The sequence below is a fragment of the Lepidothrix coronata genome, unplaced genomic scaffold, assembly GCF_001604755.1.
Source record: "Lepidothrix coronata isolate B3197 unplaced genomic scaffold, Lepidothrix_coronata-1.0 Scaffold39, whole genome shotgun sequence".
Classification (NCBI taxonomy): domain Eukaryota; kingdom Metazoa; phylum Chordata; class Aves; order Passeriformes; family Pipridae; genus Lepidothrix; species Lepidothrix coronata.
The window spans coordinates 148,272-166,932 of NW_016690219.1; the positions used below are offsets into that span (position 1 = coordinate 148,272).

Here is an 18,661-nt window from a genome sequence, read left to right on the forward strand (position 1 = left end):
CCTGCGCCGGTGCCCCCTCCCCGCCCGGCCCCCCCCCAGCCCCTCCGGCAGCCGCTGCTTCCCTCGCATTGCATTCACAGATTTCCTCTCTGGCAGCGACGTTGCTCCTGCCGAGCTTCCTTCCTTCTCGCTAAAAATAATAATAATTCATAATAATAATAGTAGTAATGCTGTTAAAAGCTCTCCCTTCCCGTTCCGCTGTGAGAAAATCCCGGGGGTGCGCGGCCGTCTCCCCCTTCCCCCGGCGCCGCTCCGGGGAGAGGGGCGGGAGCGCTCCCCGGTGGCCCCGCACCTGGAGCAGCCCCCCTGGTGCCCAGGCTCCCGAGCACCTCCGGCGGGGGCTTCTCCCCCCAAGAGGACGTGTTTAGGGGGGTGAGGGTGTCCTCCCTCTTGCCCGGGGGTCCCCAGGACCGGCCCCGCAGCCTCTGCCCGTGCCTTCGTGCTCCCGTTTTTCTGCCTCTCTCAACAGGATTTCTGGCAGTGTAAAATGCTGCTGGAGGTTTGCGGCAAGAAATGCTGCTTTGAAAGAAGTTCCCTCCTGCAAGTCACCCTCTTTTTTTCTGGAGTTAAAAGCGGCTTCAGCACTGCTGCGGGTTGGTCTTTGCACATCCCGCCAAGGATGGCAAAAATGAGGCCGGCAACAACCATCCTGCAAAAGCACACCGCAGGATGGATTTTATCACCCCAGCAAACGGTCAGGGCTGGAGTTCCTGTTGCCTTTCAGTCCATTCAGTTGTCTTGGTTTTCTTTCTCTACGTGTGCCAGCTCCTGTTGAAGTGTTTGCAGCCCAATGTGTGTGCAAACGTTATTTAAGAAAAAAAAAAAAGAGGCAGTTTTTAGGAACTTTTACAGCTTCTGGGAGCTGTAAGAGCACACTGGCCACACAGCCGAGGGGCACTGCATGCCTGCAGAGCAGCTGGATGGATGAGGGAGGCAGCCAAGGCTGCAGGCACTGGGCCCTGTTGTCCCAGGGCTGCCTGGGGGAGGAGTAACCAAAAAAGAGCCATAACTGGTGTTTCTTGGCTGCTCCCGAGGCTCTCAGTGGGTGTTGGTCCATCTCTGCCAGACACAGAATCCCTTCCCACAGCTGTGGCCCAAAGGGTTCATAGACCTAATTGGATATTCAATGTGGCTAAAACTGTTGAGATTTTATCACGTCTTTAATTAGCTTGCTTTCTTTCCCTCTCTCTTAAATTACTCATGCAGCCTTCCTAGGAACGACTCCTACCACGCTGCCTTTCCCTCAGATGAGCCATGGCCACCATGTGCTTCTCCCTGCCGTGTCTTGAACTTGATATAACCAGAACATTGGAGATGAGACTTTTGGGATGGGTCTTGGGACAGAGGTCTTTGGTGCTGGGTAGGACTAGTGGAGCATGAGGCTGAAAACGTCACCCAGGCCTGGTGGACAGATGGTGACATCGAGCTGCATTGTTGTCACTGGGAATTGGGAAATGCGTGCTGGGCAAGGTCAGCCTTTTTGGCAGATTTTGGTGGAGCAGGGGCCAGTTTGGCCAGGGCTATGTATGGTGGACTCTGGCAGCATGGAGGAGGGAGGAAACACTTCCACAAGGCTGCTCCTGGGGGCAGAGGCAGGGCACTGGTGGAGTTGTGGGGCGTATGGGTTTCATGCCAGCGTGGGTGCGCGTGTGTGTTCAGTAGATCAAATAGCACTTGGTGCTCCTTGCTGGATTTGTTAGAAAACATTTAGAGCTTGATTGGGATGTTCTGGTTGGGATCTGTGAATGGGGTAAGGGAAGAACAATGCAGTGTTTGGAAGCCAAGTGTTTTCAGTGACATTCCCGTGCCCTCCGCTTGATCATTGAAGCATGTTAAGTATTGCGGTTTCAGTCAAAAGAGCTCCATGCTGAAAAGCCAGATGAGACTTGTATGGAGAGGAGTTTCTTGGCAGCCCGGAGCTCAGGGGATCATAGGAGTTGGTTGCCTCTGCCCAGTACAGTGGAGCTGTGGGGATTTCCCAGAACTGGATCAAGGGCTTCCAGCAGCGTAGCCCAATTGAACTCAGCCTCCCCAGGGAAAAGGGGCTGGTTTGAACTGTGTCCTGCCATGGAAAGAGGGGAAACACAGCCACAGGAGGAATCCAGCCCACTGCTTCCGCAACCACCAGAGGCAAGAGGGGAGCAGGGATGGCGACTGTTGCTCTTGGGCAACTGCCACCATTCTTCCCTGTGTTCAGCAGCAGAATCCATCGTCCCTTCTCCCCCAGTGAACGTGAGCATCACACAGCAGCAGGAGCTGCCTGCCTTTCCAGGTGTTGGACCTTCCAACAGCAGTGTGTGAGGATGTGGCCACTGTCACCGTGTGTCCTCACCTTGCAGCAGTGGTGCAGCCTGCCGAGCTTCTCCAGAAGCCTGGTGCTGTGTGTCCTTACGTGGGGTAGGGTTAGAAAAAGCTGATTCGAGTTCCTTAATGAGGGCTGGATTGTACCTGTGACATCAAGCTGGACAGGCTCACTCGGTGACTTCATCTATTGATAAACTTGTTTGAGGATATTACAGCCTGATGCCTTGGGATGAAGAAGAGGAGCATATTCCCTAATACACAATGTGAGGTTACAGTACGTGAAAATATTGAGATTGCTTTAAGTGTCCAGGCTGTCTACCTCCTGGGGTGGTAGAGTTGACAGCTCACTGCTAATGGGTGCTATCCCTAGTTGGCTTCAGGTAGTTGGCTTCCCTGCTGATGATTGCCATTTTCTCTGTTGTTGCCTTTGTGACAGAAAGAAAATACTTTCTTCCCCTATCCTTTACCTCAGTTGACTAAAGGGGGCTTATAAGAACAGGAAACCCACAGAGCTCTCATGCGTTTCACTTCTCAGCTATAATGTGTAGGGAAGGTTTTGGGTGAAAGCCTGAATTTGTGTGGTGATTGCTACAGAGAAAAGAGAGGAAAGAGGTTGCCTCTGGACAGGAGGGGCAGCTACGGCATGTTAAATACATTAAGTTAAATGCATTCAGATTCAGTCTGCCCCAGAAACTTCTTGGAGTGAGGTAGGAGATGCACCCAAAACAATGGTGTCTGGGAAGAGATTGAAGTACTGTCGCTGACATTTCCTTTCAATGTCAGGTTTTTTTCCATGGATGAAGCCTCAGAATGCTGAGCTGGCAATGAGAAGTTTTGATCAGTGGGCTAAAACCTAGAGATGGAAGAGGAAGACTTGTTTGTCCCAACAGGAGAAGGTTAGAACGGTGTGGCTGGTGGTCTATTTGGAGACTGCATAGAAAGGGAAGATTTGCAAAGTTTCATTTCTTGCTAGCCTAGAGCTTGTTGCCCTTTGAAGTTCCTCTGGCCAGTGCCTCTATTATCCATGGTTCACAACACATCCTCCTCTTTCTAACTCCATGCAGTAACAAAAGAGCAATCTGCCCAGTCATTAAACCAATACAAAGTGTAAGAACAAGTCTGCAGAGGAAGCAGCCTGGACCTTCAACTTTGCATTACCAAAAGCTTGTATTTGGCATCCAGTGTGCCACTCATCTTCTGAGAGAGACACAGGGGTCCCGTATTCCTAAGACCATCTCTGTTACTTCTGGGTGGTGGCACCAAATACACTTAACTCTCTTCCTGACTCCTTGTATGCTTTGGCAAATCCTGTGCAGTTTGGATTGGCTGTCCTTTTGCACCAATGCAGACATAATTGATTCTGACCCTTTCAAATGCCGACTGTGATTTACAGCAGGATCACCTGAACCCACCCACAATGCTTGCACAGTGATATCTGATTTTGCTTGTTCTGTCCGGCAGCCTTTACAGTGAGTCAGACATTTCTGAGCAACTCCATCTGCCTCCTGGCTTTCACTCCCAGGAAGTTGGAGACCAAAGGAGACTCCCCTGTGGCCCACCCTAAGGTGTGGAGTGTGGAGTTAGCCTGAGGCGATGTCTGCTCTGTTCTTCTTTCTTCTTCCCAATGTAATGCTCTGATGGAAAGGATGTCCTTGCTTATTTGGACAAGAATAAGCCCTCTTGCAAAAACTCTGAGGGTTTTTTCTTCAGCTTAAACAATGAAATGTTTAATGGTCCAAGTGTCAGTCTTGGCTTTATAAATACTACTGAATCAACTTGGCTGCCTCTTGCAGGAGTTTGGTGACTTTTTTTCATTCTCTTCCATCCCTTTTCCCTGTGTCCTGCTAATGAGAACTCCTGTGTGGACACTGAAAACTATATATAACAGTGTCTGCGCCACTAACCAAATAATTCTTGACCTAATTAAGCAGAGCTTCCTTTGGCAAAAGTCCAGCTGGCAGTGGCATGCCACTTTTGTGATAGTTTTCATAAACATCTGTAATAAAACCAGCTGCATTGCTTTGATGCTGCATGCGAGGGCCTGGTAGGATCCTGCACGCTCATTACAGAGAGCTTCAGAGCTGGATTTTGGGGGCTGGTGCATCAAAATCTACCGAGGGATTTCCCATTACCCTAAAGTTACACCGGTGTTGCCCACAAGAAAAGACTGACTTGCTCTTTCTTAATGAGGCCTTTTGCTGTAATGCTGGCTGGTGCTTTCACTGCTCAACAGTTTTGTCCCACCTCTCTCAGGGCTTGCGGACTAGGCAGGTACTTCTCAAAGCACTCACCTGAGTAACCACTTTTTTGTTGTTTTTTCCCTTGCCCAGGGAGAGGCTCTCCTGCATTTCTGTGATGCACTTACCCATGTGGTCAGCTCGGGGTGACTCACTTGCAGTGACTCACTCTGGCTTGCAGTGCGTGATCCCTCAACCTCTGTGACCCCAAATAATTTGAGCACAGAATGGGGTTTGCCCTGGCATGAAAATGAGCACAGAGAGAAGGGAATCACAAGGAACAAGAGCTTTCTTCAGTGCATTCAGTGGGGAAATGCTGAGACCAAGACTTGCAGGTCGGATGCCTCCGTTGCAAACCCTCTGGACATGGGAGAAGTTGGACCCTTCATAGCTTCCTACCACCCTGCAAAATAGGGGCTATGATACTTAGTGCTGTTGTACTACCTCGATGAGTGCTGTGACAATAAAATATGTTGAAGTTTTAATCCTACAGCTGGCTCTGGCAGTGCCACAGAGATGCATTATTTGCCTGGGAGAGATGGGGACTCCAGGTCAAATGAGGTATAATCTCTTATCAAAGGACTCCTGTATTTTCTCTGTGTATTCCTTTATTGACTTGATTTGTGAGAGAGGCTTATGCTCTATCTTATGATAGGTTATGCTTGAATAACTTGCATAAAACTTTAATAAACGTTCTCCTTGTGCAATGTGGTGCCTGTACCTCTCTGACTGTACCAAATATACAATGTACTGTTGAGGTTAGCTATCAGTTTTTGAATAAACTAGTGCTTTACTGCTGGTTAAAAAGTTCCAAATGAAGGAGAAAATCAGAGAATTCTAGCCAAAATACAGAAGTATTCAGTCCACATGAAACATGTTAACTGTGTGCTTAAAGACTGTCACTTTTAAACAGCTAAGTGACTTGGATTAGGTGTTTCTGCTACAAAGAGAAGTTGAGTAAGCACTTCTAGCTCCAGGAATTCTGCCTAAGCAGGTTTAGTACTCCTACATATGCAAAAACGCTGTGGTCTTGGGAGAAGCAAATGCTGCAGAAGAGCAGTCATGAGAGCAGGGTTAGCTGCATCAGATGCTTTAGTTCCATTTCAGTAACTGCTGGCTAGAGCAGATATTTCGAGCATTGTGAAAAATACTATTAGTTCTTTATCTTTTCATCAAGCTGATGTGATCTGGACCCCAGGTTGGCTGAGGGTCTCTGAGGAATGCTGCTCCAGGGCCAGCTTCAGGTTTTACCATTTACTCTTGCTGCCAACCGTGACTATGCCGGGAAATTGCTCTGATGTAACACACAGGTTTTCTTCCTGATTAACCAAAAGGATGCATCCTGGTGTAATTATCATCCTTCATTTAGCATTTTGAGGCCACTTACCCGTTTCCGCAGACACTGTCTGTCGGTGTGCAGTCACCCCACAGCCATGCCCCTCCGGGTGGTACGAGAGTCTCTCTGCCCTTGCTGTCATAGCGTTGATTCACTCACCGATTCCCCACCCATCCTGCCTCATCCTTCACCCTGGACCTTCTCACGCATTCATTAGGGGAATGCCTGTGCCCAGCTCCTGTTGTCACCCCACGTGGGAGTGGGGTTGGTGTAACCCCCTGCCCTGGGCAGGTTGGTGCTCGTGTGCTGCAGCAATGGAGCTGATGCAAGGCTGCAGCAGAGACCAAGCTGTGCCTGAGCTGTCTGCCCGTCAGCACCTGTAACTGGGGATGAACCACCTCCAGAGGAGCATCTGTCCAGGGGGGAGGCACGAGCATGGCCAGAGGGAGGAGGGCAGGGGGTACAGGAGGGGATGCACGTGGGAGAGGAACTGGAAGGCAGGAGGGGAGCAAGGGCTGTGACTCTTGTTGGGTTGTGGGGTGGGTTCCTGCAGTGCTGACCAACATGTCTATGGGAAGGAGAGAGAGGGGGGTTTACCACAGGTTTAAGCTCATCGTAGCATGTGTGCCTGCTGCCTGCCCCACTCTGAGCAGCACTGACCTTGGAGGGTGAACACGGATGTTTTAATTGCTTAATATTTTCTGCATTTATGTTTCTTTTCTGTAGTTTGATTTCTTTTTAGGTGATTTAGATGAAACTAGCTATACTTTACAGGGAGGCCTGGAATCAAGGTTTTGCTGTGCATAAACTGTTTTATTACTATTATTATTACTTTATATACTTTTTAAAGACACCATTTTGTTCTCGAGGTGCTCCTTCTGCCTTCCCCCTCCCCTTCTCCAAGTATTGGCAAATCAAAGGGTCCTTATGGTTGTTTATTATACCTTGAGCATGTGTGTGGGGATGTGGATGCTTTGTTTCTTCATCTCTCATCCCATCCTATTCTCCAGTATAAAGCTGTTCTCACTCTTACCCCCAACAAACCCTTTGGGCCTAGTCATCTTCTCTTCCCTGCCTCCTCTTTGTAATCATTGATTTATGAAATGCTACTTATTGGCTTCTGATCCCTGCTAGTTTGAGAGACCCATTGGGTCTATGAAGGTGTCCAGTGCTATCTAAGATGTTCTTCTGGAACAGAAGGTAGAGGCTAGGCTGAGGCAAGCTTCTAGGGAATGTTCCTCTGCTCTGTCCAGGTGTCCTGGATGTTCAAAGGACTCTTGAATGGCACCAGATCCCTAAGTAGGCAACAAGATCTGATCCCAGTGTATGTATCTGCATGGAAGTGTCTACACCTAAACAGAAGTGGTTTTAAACTGGAATGGTGTCCCCCCACACCCTTGCTGATGAGGTGTGGCTGCGTGGTCCCTGTGGGAATATCCCTTCTCCAAGGGGCCAGCAGGAGCCATGCAGCACTTCACTGAAGTGTGGAGTGGGTGACCTTTAACACCCTGATCAAACCTCTGAGCTTTTGGTTCCCTACATGTGGAGGGGGTGACACATGGGGTAGGGCTGGATGAGAGACCCTTTCCCAGCAGGATGTGAGCTCGTATGACTCCCAAACAATCAAATCCTTGGTTCTCATGAGACACATGACATTTCAAGGAAATAGGAGCTATCATGTGAATTTTGGAGTACTTAAGATAGCCAGTTTTCATACAAAAAGGCTTTTTAAGAGCCAAATGGCCCAGTTGAAAGAGATCAGTGTATAGCCTGGAGCTCTGACAGGGGTGAACTCTCCTCCATTTATTCTGTCCCTCCATGCAGAAGTTTGTTATTGATTCTCTGGCTTGCACTGAGTTTGTCCATCCTGAGCTCCTCAGCCCAGCTTCAGATCTCTGTAATTCTTGCTTAATGAGTGATTGCCCTGATTGTTGTACCAGCCTCTGGATCCAGTTCAGACACACAGCTGTGGAGCAGCGAACAGCACCGAGGCAGTCCCACCAGACCTGAGCCCAAGCAACTGGGCTGAATCCTTGCCCAAGATCTGAGCTTGTACAAGCAGATGGCCTCCGAGAACCTCTCCTCCTGGACTGATCCTGCAGGGAGACAATTGCAAATACTTACAATGCTGTATTTCAGCTCTGTTAGGGAGATAAGGATTATACAGGAGAGGAAAGAGAGGTCTTCATTCCCACCAGGGAATCTGATTTCTGATCCAAGATTCCAAGATAAGGAATAAGGCGCCTGTATTTGAACTCGTGGGAGAAGAGAATGGAGCTGTGAATGTGCTCTCACCATCTTCCTTGCTGCCCAGGCTGGCTAGTGCTTTCTGCCACCACCTCCCCATGTGTTCCCTTGCTGTAACACTCCCCTTCTTGCACTTTCCATTAGCCCTCAGTAAGCAGTTGTATGTCTTTGGGGATCTTACTTCATTTTGGGACCTACTTTAAGTGATACTTGAAACGGTTCTGCTTCCCCAATGCTGTGAAAAGCCCTTTGACAGGATCAGTGTGGCCTGGCAGCCTGAGAGGGCACAGCTAATGTGACCTGTATGGAGAGGGACCTCATCAGGCTTGGCCAGTTCCTTGCCAGTCCCCAGCAGTGACATTCCTCTGCAGCGGTCGAGCACCTCAGAGCTCCGCGCTGTTGATACAAATCTGTAGCCAGTAACCGAGGCGAGTGTTTGTGAAACTGAAGCGTGTGAACCTGCCCTGCGATAGCAGACAAGCGGGCTGCCTTCCCCAACAGCCTCCACCACCTAAGCACTGCTGGGATGGGGAAGGGCTGGCTCCCTCCCTGCCTCCCTGAGGCTCGGCTGGGAAACGATCCAGCAGCCGAGCCGAGGAAGGGCTGCGGTGCTGTGCGGCTGCCAGGAAATCTGAACCCTCTAGGCAGGTCTGAAGCTCAAATGAAGCTCATTAGGGCTACGCAGCTCAGCTGTGTAAGGGATTTCGCCCTGTCCAATGGTCTAGTACAGCAGTTGTGTCACCTGCAATGTGCCCCTGGCTCTTGTTTGCAGATCTAGGGAATTTACGGTTGGGTAGGCACTGTGCAAGCAGATGAGGAAGAGGCAGAAGTCCTCCTGTGCCCAGAGTACTAATGCTGGTGAGAGGGTGAACGTTTCATTCCAACGTTTCTTCATAATAATGAAAGGAAGAGGGTCTTTAGAATAGGTTTTCCTACATTTCAGCTGCTTTTTATAAAGCCTCTGGAAAGTTTCCAGTCTGTTAATGAAGGGGGAATGCTGCTCCCAAGATGTATTTTGCATTAAGAGAGTCTGGGAGAATCGAGGTGGAGACAAGGATCTCAAGCGCAGAACCCACCCACTCCCACCTGCACGCTTTAGAAGTCATGCTCCATCTTGTGCTCTTTGTGATGCAATGAATGGTTCAAGCTGTGCTAAAAGCCCAGCCCAAATTCAGGAGTAGCAAGTGAACCCGCCCAGCTTCTTGTGGTTAGGAAAATGCCTGTGAAGTGAGGGAGGTGGGTTCAAAACCCTGAGGCTGATAAAGGAAACTAATTCAAGCATCTCTTCTGCTGGGCAAGTTCCCTGACCACAGGGGCAGTGTGGAAAGGGAGCAGGCTCTGTCCAATGGGTTGATGGAGGAAACGCTCCTGCACCACCTCCCTGAGAAACAACTGCAGTTCAGTTAAACCCATAAGCTCAGTTTTCCCTACTGCTCCCTGCCTTGACACAGGGTGGTCACTTCCCAAAAGCCTCTGTGTTCTGACATGTAATATGGGATGCTGGGATCTGGTTCATTCTCTCAGCTGAAGCAGTTACCTCCTTTCCTGCACCAACAGGGGGGAGCCCACATCCTGTACTGGCTCTGGAGTCCTATCAACACTGGATGGACATCCTTCCATCCTTTCGGTGTGTGACTAGTCTTTCCATGACAGTGGTGCTGGTTTCTAACCCCTTCTGATGACAGCATGAGGGAGGCCTGGGCTGCTCTGCCATGCAGGAGTGCCAACACCCCAGGCTCACTGCAGCAGCTCTCAAATTGTCTCTTACTGGGTGGCAGGATCTACACTTGCCAAGTTCTCCCAAACCTCTCCAGCTCAAGACTAGGAATCCAGCAGAGCCCCAAGAGGGATATATCCTTGACAAGAACCAAACTTCCGCATTTCCAAGCCAAGAGGTACTTGAATGAAGTAACCTTTGGGCACAGATAGCGCCTGTTTCTGAAACTCTTCGTGCAGAGGAAAAGCATTGCCTGTAGCTCATCACAACCTCTATGTAGCCCACAGACTAATGAGACCTCGGGTCACTGCAAGTGTACCAGTAGCCTGGTACAATGTGAACTACTGTAGTGACAGGTGCTCCTACCCTACTGCGGGCTGGGACAGCTCAGATCAGATCCAGCACATGGTTTTCCCTGTTCCTTCCTCAAGCAGCAACAGAGAACTGTGTCAGCACTACAAAGGGATCTGCTGCTCTCAGAACAGACCATGACCAGCCACCACTCTGTACAAAATTCCACACGAGTGCAGCAGCTGCCCGGACTGCAGGAGCAAAGTGCTGCTCTGGAGGTCTCGCCCTGGGTTCCTTCTCCAGGCATATGATTTACATCCAACCTAGTTTTAATGACCAGTCACTAGATCTTAAAATGCTTTTGCAATCATTCTCTCAGCTTTACTTCCCCAAATGACATGGTGGGAGTTGTTGTCACCTCATGGTTTACCCACTTTCCTAGTTAGTGGTATGTTGAGCATCAAACGTTCTCATGGAACAAAACTGACGGACGGACCAACCCCATTGCAATGCTACTACTCAGCAGTGAGTCATGAGCATCTCTCCAAATGCCTGTTCCTTAGGGCAGCATGAAGAAGAGTGGTTTCTGAATTTGCATCAGCACTTTAAAACATCTAGGCATCATGACCCCAAAACCTCAATCTTCCCCATATTCTGATGGAAAAGTCTGGGATGGAGGCAAAAGCATTATGGCTGTTCTGTCCACAGGTGAGTTGTATAACACCAGAGAGCAGGCTCACTTCAGCAGTCAGACCACTTTGCTCTACACCTTAAGCTAAAAATGGTCCTTTGAAGTGAGTGCGGATCCAAGTATAGCAGAGAGAGCTAACAATCTCTCTCAGTTGAAAAAATCCTGGGCAGTAACAGAAACTAGTGTGGATCCAGAGATGCCACAGAGAGCTAACAATCTCTCTCATGTGAAAGCTAACTGTCTCAAACGCTCCAGAACTCATCCTGGATCCAGGGATGTATGAAGAAACTGTTGTCACGCTGTAGCCCTAACTAGACACCAGTAAAGATTTTTCGTAAGACAACAGGAAGGTTTAGCTGCTCAGAACTGCCCTCTGGAGATTTAATTATCTAATCCAGGGTTCTTCAATAATTGCCCAACTCCCATCAGATCACTAGAAGCAAGCACCTTCCCAAAACTGAGCTCCACAGATACAGACAAGTCACATAACTGACAATATGGCTGGTTTCCTACAGGAAAAAACACAAGACCAAATGTATTTCACACAGTGTTATTCACACATTTTCATTTTGATTTTTACAGTATATACATGTGAACATTACATTATTCAATAAGAGCCACCTGGAGTCAAACCTAATCAAACTGGTCCATAAACAATCTATATCAAAAAGCAATACTTGAGCAAAAAGTCTAGTGGTTCTACCCAAAGCCTAAAATAGTTGAAAGGAAACCCAGTGATTTTCATGTTCCTGGACAAAATTTCTGCACAAACGATTTTAGGAGAGCAAGTGGAAGATTATGTTCAAGATACTGAAAGCACCAAGGATGACAGTTACAGGACTGTTTAAATTCAACCATGGCATGAGTGCTACAGGGACAAAGTACTGGGACATTATCAGTTTCTGCCTGGACACCCCCGAAAGCCTGACGTACTGTCTTACATGCTGAAGGAATGTCAGCTCTGTGGATTATAACACACGGCACAGGTACACAGGGTACAGATAGTCACTGAGGGGAATTGATGTGTCCAAGGAAGTGGCTCAGGAGTCATCCTCTGGGTGACTACGGGAAAGCTCTGGCTCCAGTGACAGGGCTTGTACCTCCGGAGAGGGATTTTGTGAACTGCCATGCAAAAACTACTTGGCAATTAGAATTGTGCTTACTCAAAATAACAAGGCCTACTACACCACTTCATGCAGGCACTGGAAGCAGGCCAGGACAAACTTTCCCATTTGCCTATTAATGAGTTAACGCTACCCTTAGGAAAGCAGCGCCTCAGATGTAGGCTTTAGTAACAGTTATGTAAACCTGGTATCAACAGTAACATGACAGAAATCCTTTTACAAGTTTATACCACTGCTATTTTCTTTCCTTGTGATCACACCCCTACCATAACAGCCTTTTATCTGGTCAATGCTCAAGACATTGTTTCCAAACTATCATGTTGATCAAAACTTTAGGTTAAGCCATCCAACGTTTTACACAAAATACTTACTTCAACAACATACAAAGCACTTTCTTTATCTTTCAGAAACTGAATATACAAAGTAAGCTTTTTCCAAAATATTTCCATAGGCAAAGGATTAAAAAGGACTTTAATTATACACATATGGTCACAATTCTGCCTTAAAAAGATCATTGGGAAATGTACATAAGGCCGCTTGTAAATGTACATCATCTTTATGTTACTGTTACAATGTCATATGTCCAGAGAAAAAAATTGACAGTATCATACATATTTGCTTTATGCTGGGAGAAGGCTATTCAAAAATACAGTACTCTTCTGTACAAAAAAATCATGCCACATTTATTAAGATGGAAGAAGCATTGGTTTCTGTGATAACCAAATATTTCAGTCCACTTTTTACTATGCTTATTTATCCCAATTTAAAATTTGAACAGATTGATTTCCCAAAGTGTCCATATGAACAGAATCAACAGCTGTGTTATAAACAAAACATAATGTTTCTCACAATAGATAAAAAGAAAGCCGGTTTGTATTTTTGAAACCATATAAAGATAGAATTTTAAAAAAATCACTCTTGATTTGCTGAAATAAATTTACATTATACAACACTATATGCCGGGGGAAAGAAGGGAATGGGGATATGAATATACACTAAAATGCAAATTTTTGTCCCAAAAAGGGGTAAAACAAATTACATTTACAGCATGAAGGTTTACAAATGTACATCTGTACAACCAAGGTAAGCATCACTACTAAATTAGCAAGGCTTTGTAATAAACATCGAAACGAGAGATTTGTTTTCAAACTGTAAACTTACACCTATTAACTACACGTATACAATGCATATATTTATAGGAAGCAAAAAGCTATCTGAATATTTAATCAATCATGCTTAAATGTTGAGCTATCAAGTTTACTTTTCAGTGGCCCCTTTTCTCTTCATCATTACCTATTTTTTGCATCTACAGTGAGAAAGCAAAATAAATGCTCAACACTTTCAAATCCTTACAATTCTATATGCAAAATAAAAAAATACAAATCTCTACTTTTCCTGCTTGTAAAACTGACTGTAAAGTTAATACAGGGTTCACTCCTTTTCCAACAGTGTACTTTACTGAATGGAAGTACCACCATCATTTTCATCCCTCTACCTTGTACAACAATTAAATATATAAGTATATACAGCACTTTATTTTTAATACATTGCTAGAGAAAACCTTAGGGCACCATTTAAAAAAGCCTGTATCCACAGCAAGTGCCGAAAGCTAGTCTTTTAAAGTTTCCATTGTTTTGTTATTTTAATTTGCTGTGCCCTGTTTGTTATTTGGATAGGATGTTGTGAACCACCAAAATACAACTTAACTTTTCAACATGTTAAATAATGTTTATGCAGCTGATCAATTTTAATCTGGTATAAAAGACTTCACACAAAAGGGAAAAATAAGGATTAATTCTATATACAACTCTATAAACCTGTTGTGCTATGATGCTGGGTAGACCTACCAGATTGCAAGCCAGTGTATTAAAAGAATACTGTACTTTTTCCCTTTAAAAACTATTTCAGTGACTTTACAAGGTAAAAATTTACAAAATATGTGACAGCTATTTTGATACAATTACATCATATACAGGCATTCTGTGCTTTGCCAGCCATCCAATCTGATAGGTCTCTGGATCAGGGCTGGAGATATTTTTTCTTTTTTTTTTTTAATAATTCACTCCCCAAAAATATACACAAGAATAAAAATTTTACAAATGGATGAACAAAGTCAATAAATAGATTTAAAAAAATCAGAACATTTAGAGTTAAGTTGTACGTTTTGATAATTCACAATTTAATTTTTCTTCCATTTCTCTTTCTCTTTCACAGCATTCCATTTGGTGGTCCACCAATTGGCCCCAGATCAGCACTGTTCTTCAGGTAATACTTTTCCAGCTTGGCCAGAATGTGTTTGCCGTAGGTATATTTACGCAGAGTCGTGATGTGGGGTCGAATCTGTAATAACAAAGAGGTTTGTTGGGTTTTTTTTAACATCCAAACTTTAAAGTAGAGGTGACTACACTTTCAAAATACTACAGAGAAAGATGCTAATAGCCTGTATTTCAAAATTTTGGAATTTTCTGTAAAGATGTCAGGGTGGTGATTTTGACTCACCACCCAGTGCAGAAGGGAGATGATACTTTTGTGGGAGAGTCCTGTTGGTGGAAGCAGAGCTGCAGGAATATCCTGGGCCCTGAGTTAAACAGCCCAGGGCCACTATGGCAACAGCACTTTTCTCCATGTCTGGATATTCTTAAGTAGAAAATGTGCCTGTATGTTACCAAGTGTGGGAATCTCTTCTGGGGGAACTGCAGAATAAATTTATACCCCAAACCAGAAAATAATAAAAAAAAAGAAACCTGTATTTACCTGTATTTCTTCTGTTACATTAATAACGATGACAGATTCTACATTTTCATACTAAGAGTATTTTCACATAAAAGCTGGCACAAAGAGAGGCTACAAAATCCAACTTTTGAAACTTTTCTGTAGTTTCTATTTCTAGCTCAGTGCTCAGAGATCTCAATGCATTCTGCTTTACCAAGCTCCACTGAATTTAATGCTTATGCATCAAGTTCCAGATGACAGAAGTAGTGAGTTTCACATCTAGAGGGAAAGGTGCTCTAGCAGAAAAATTCACATATATAATGTTTTTTAATCACTACAACCATGTAGAAATGTACCTTGTGCATTATTATCTTCCTCTGGGCAGGTTCAGCCATGTCAATCATCTTCTGCACGACGTAGTTGGCGTACTGGTCCTTCATCATGGTGTATAAGGCACTGTGAGGACCATCGTTCTGGCAGCACACCTCATCAATCAGTAAAGCTCTTTCAGCACGAGAAGCATGAGTTACACATTTTTCTACCACGTTGCTGAAAAAAAAGACATAAATACATTAGGGGACTGAAGATACAACATTCTTTTACATAGCAATTTTAAATTTTCCTGAACACTTCAGGCATCTTAATGTCAGTAAAAACTGTATTGCAAACACATCAAGTCTGATCTCCAAAGCTTCAGTCAGTAATGACTGATGGAGTCACAGGATTAAACATCCCTACCCCTATAAAAAAAGTTACTTTCTGATACTTATTATCTTGTAGGAGAGATTTTCTACTGGAACTACAGCAGATACACTGAATCTCAGGCTGCAGATGTGTTCTAGTACATCTGTTCTGGTTGTGGATCCTTTGAAGACACAACAGAGAAAACCAGACAAGAGGCTTCCTGCTTTTTGAATAAAGGTGCTTTCCAGGAGCACACCTACAGAGATTCTGTCAAATTCCTTTTGTAGAGGAAGTCTCTGACCTTCCAAGTATCTCAGAAGCTGGAAAGGCCATCAAAGCTTACAACACAGCAAAGTCATTCCAGTCTTAAATTTGTGCTTTAGAAATGAAGCAAGTTAGAGGATTATGAACAGTTCTACTTAGACACAGAAAAAAATCCAGATAAAAACTTGCTAGTTTGCAAACAATTTTTAAAACAAATGCCTCCATAATGTCAAGTGCATTTCTACTTAATGTTGATGACAAAGTTAGTCTCACTAAATCATACAGGATGAATTGTGAGGTATGTTTTTCCTTAAGCAAAAGGCACATAATCTGTAATTCAGCAAATAGGGTGAAAGGACGAATTTTAGGTTCTAATTTCAGAATAGTTCAGGACTCCTACAATAGTCTTTGAGACTTCCTACTCCAGAAAATCTTTCTCAGACTGAACCATCACTTTTTAATGTGAGCCTTGTTATACTTGTAAATTGCTTGGCTGGACTGATAGTTAGGAAGTCCCATCTTATTGTCATCATATCACACAAGTTCTAGGAGAGCTTTTCACCTGGCTCTGAGATCTTCATTTGGAGACTTGGAATCCATTCCCTGCACATGCACAAAGTGAACAAAAGCCATCCCATAAACCCACAGAATTTCCTTTGTTTTGCTACAGAACAGCACTTGCCCCTTCCCTTCCCCAAATCTAATACAGAAATGCCACCACCATTCATCTCTATAAAAATATGAAATTTCAGGAGGCAAAGTGACACAACAGAAAAAAAATTATATCCTATTTGAAACACAATAAATAAATCCAACACTACAGTTTTACTAGGTTAGTGAATCTTTAATATATGAAGGCTGTGCAATACCTGGCAAATTTGTGCTGACTCAGAGCTAGAACTTTTCCTCTTATTTCTGAAACTATTTTACTCTTGTCTTCAGGACGACCGTGCTCCAGTACATGTTGGATAACGTAATTTCCATATTGATCCTGAAAATAAGATTACTTCAATTTTCTTTTGTGTTCATACCAACTAATAAATACAGCTTTTGTACATGAGCATAAAGTTTCAAATTACTATTTGAATAGATATAAGGAAAATACAATAATGTCAACATTACAGAAACAAAGTGATGCAAGAAATACTGCATCAAGGATTACTTCACGGATCACAAATTTTACATGAAAAATATAAATAATCTGTAAAACAAAGTGTTTTGCTAGAGTATCTTTTATCCTCTTAAAGAAAGAAATCCTCAAATTTAGAATCATGCTTTTTTAACAGCTGTAATATCTCCCTGAACTTGGGTTCCCAAGACAGTTGTGTTTTAACTAGAGACTTGTATACGCAAGAAACCACTGAGAAATAAACTTGACTGTGAATATGTAGCAAAAGGCAATTCTTGCCTTTTTCTGGGTAAAAATTCCTACTGAACACAGGAACCCTTTCAGTATTTTGACAATGTATTAGTGTTTAGACATTATTAGAAGTTATCTGGAAAACATCAGAGTGAATCAAGACCAACTACAAAAAGGCAATCTTTGCAATAAAAATATACTAATTCTGTGCATTTACAATGTATATTCGAAGCTACAGCCAAAAGTGCAAGAAAAAGGCTTTTTATATCTTCTTTGCCTCCCAACTTCCAAATTCATTTTCATTAAAACTATGGAAGGAAAGAAAAACAAAAAATCAATGTCTACAAAACTAAAAAGAGGCAAATGCATTTAAACTATTTCTTAAACTAGGACATAGAAATAAATTATGATAACAACAAAAAGCTCTAAAATGCATTAAGAAGTGAGTACACATGCACTAACCTGCACTAGCTGTTCTGTGTGTTGATGCAGTTCTTCTAAGATTGGCAAAGTCTGCTCAGCAGTGCAGTGCTCCAGAATACGCTGAATTACTCTACAACCGTATGGATGAGTTGAAAGTACAAACACCTTGGAATAGGATTGTAAATTGAAGTGAAGACAACTGAAGTTCACAGATATAGTAATATTACTGCAATCAAAATGGAATTGAAGATGCAAACTACTTCTATTAAAAAACATTTTGCCTGTCAAGACCATAATTCCATTTCCAGACAAAGTCAGGAAAAGATGAAAAAGCAGGTTTTTGTGTGTCAAGGACTCCAGTACCCATACAACCAAGAACTCAAGTGTTCATTATCATGTTTCTAGTCTATGTAGCTGCAAAGGAAAGCCTGGAAATATGACCCTTGGTTAAGCACTGTTCAACTTCCAAGCTTTGCTTTGAACTTTGTAGTTAATTTTCAAATTTTAAGATTTGGACAATTACAAAGACGAGTTCTATTATGGTGGCTGATTTTCAACAATTTCACATTCCAGGATATACAACAGGCTCCCTGTTATAGATACAAAGTTTGTAAATAACTATTCAAAAGGTACAGCCAAAATCTTGCTTATTCTTTTTGCTTGCTTCTCCAGAAACTAGGTTTGTGTTTTGGGGATTAATTCAGAAGAATTAAGTGTTGGTCAGGACTGAACACAGAATCTTGTCTGATTAGACATCAACCCAAACGATGCAGGCAGGTGAAAATTGTTAGGTGACATGACTAAAGTGTGGCATTTTTCATTTGCTACTTTCATACTAGCTAATACTTTCTATATATAATTACTTGGAGCTTAGGATGAATGTTCAGTAAACACAGTCGCACTTCAGTCAATGGGCTGTATTTACAGTTTAGAAACTGCATCTCATGTACCTCATACACATTTTTTGATATAAAAAGCCCCAACCCAAAAACCTTGGTGTGCAATTTACTACTATGTACCACAGTAATTCAGTATTGCTGTTCTGTAAAATATCAAAGATATTGTAGATTTTATTAGGAAATACATTTGGTCATTCATTAAAGTAAAATTTAGTTACACAGCCAAGTTAGTAAGATTTTTACGATTCTTCACAAGACGATGAAAGTACATGCTTGTCTCAGAGTATTAAAATGTTATTTAGCTGCAGCATATTCACTAGCCTGCAGCACAGTATCCATCTTATATTAATAACTTTTTTTGAAACAAAACAA

At 43.7% G+C, this 18,661-nt stretch overlaps 1 protein-coding gene across 8 annotated transcripts in view; it reads right to left on the reverse strand.

Moving 5' to 3' along the window:
• Positions 1 to 11,357: 11,357 nt before the first annotated feature.
• The window catches only part of PUM2 (pumilio RNA binding family member 2), a 71,765-nt gene continuing 64,461 nt past the window's right edge, over positions 11,358 to 18,661 (reverse strand). For 7 of the 8 annotated variants that reach the window (XM_017813069.1, XM_017813066.1, XM_017813062.1 and 4 more), the window contains 4 exons: positions 17,430 to 17,555; positions 16,477 to 16,598; positions 15,016 to 15,208; positions 11,358 to 14,287 (listed from right to left, as the gene is read on the reverse strand). In XM_017813069.1, the coding sequence (XP_017668558.1) occupies positions 14,156 to 14,287; positions 15,016 to 15,208; positions 16,477 to 16,598; positions 17,430 to 17,555 (573 nt within the window). In that variant the 3' untranslated portion in view covers positions 11,358 to 14,155. The remainder of the gene's footprint in view (positions 14,288 to 15,015; positions 15,209 to 16,476; positions 16,599 to 17,429; positions 17,556 to 18,661) is intronic. The other variant, XM_017813065.1, reaches the window with a different exon arrangement.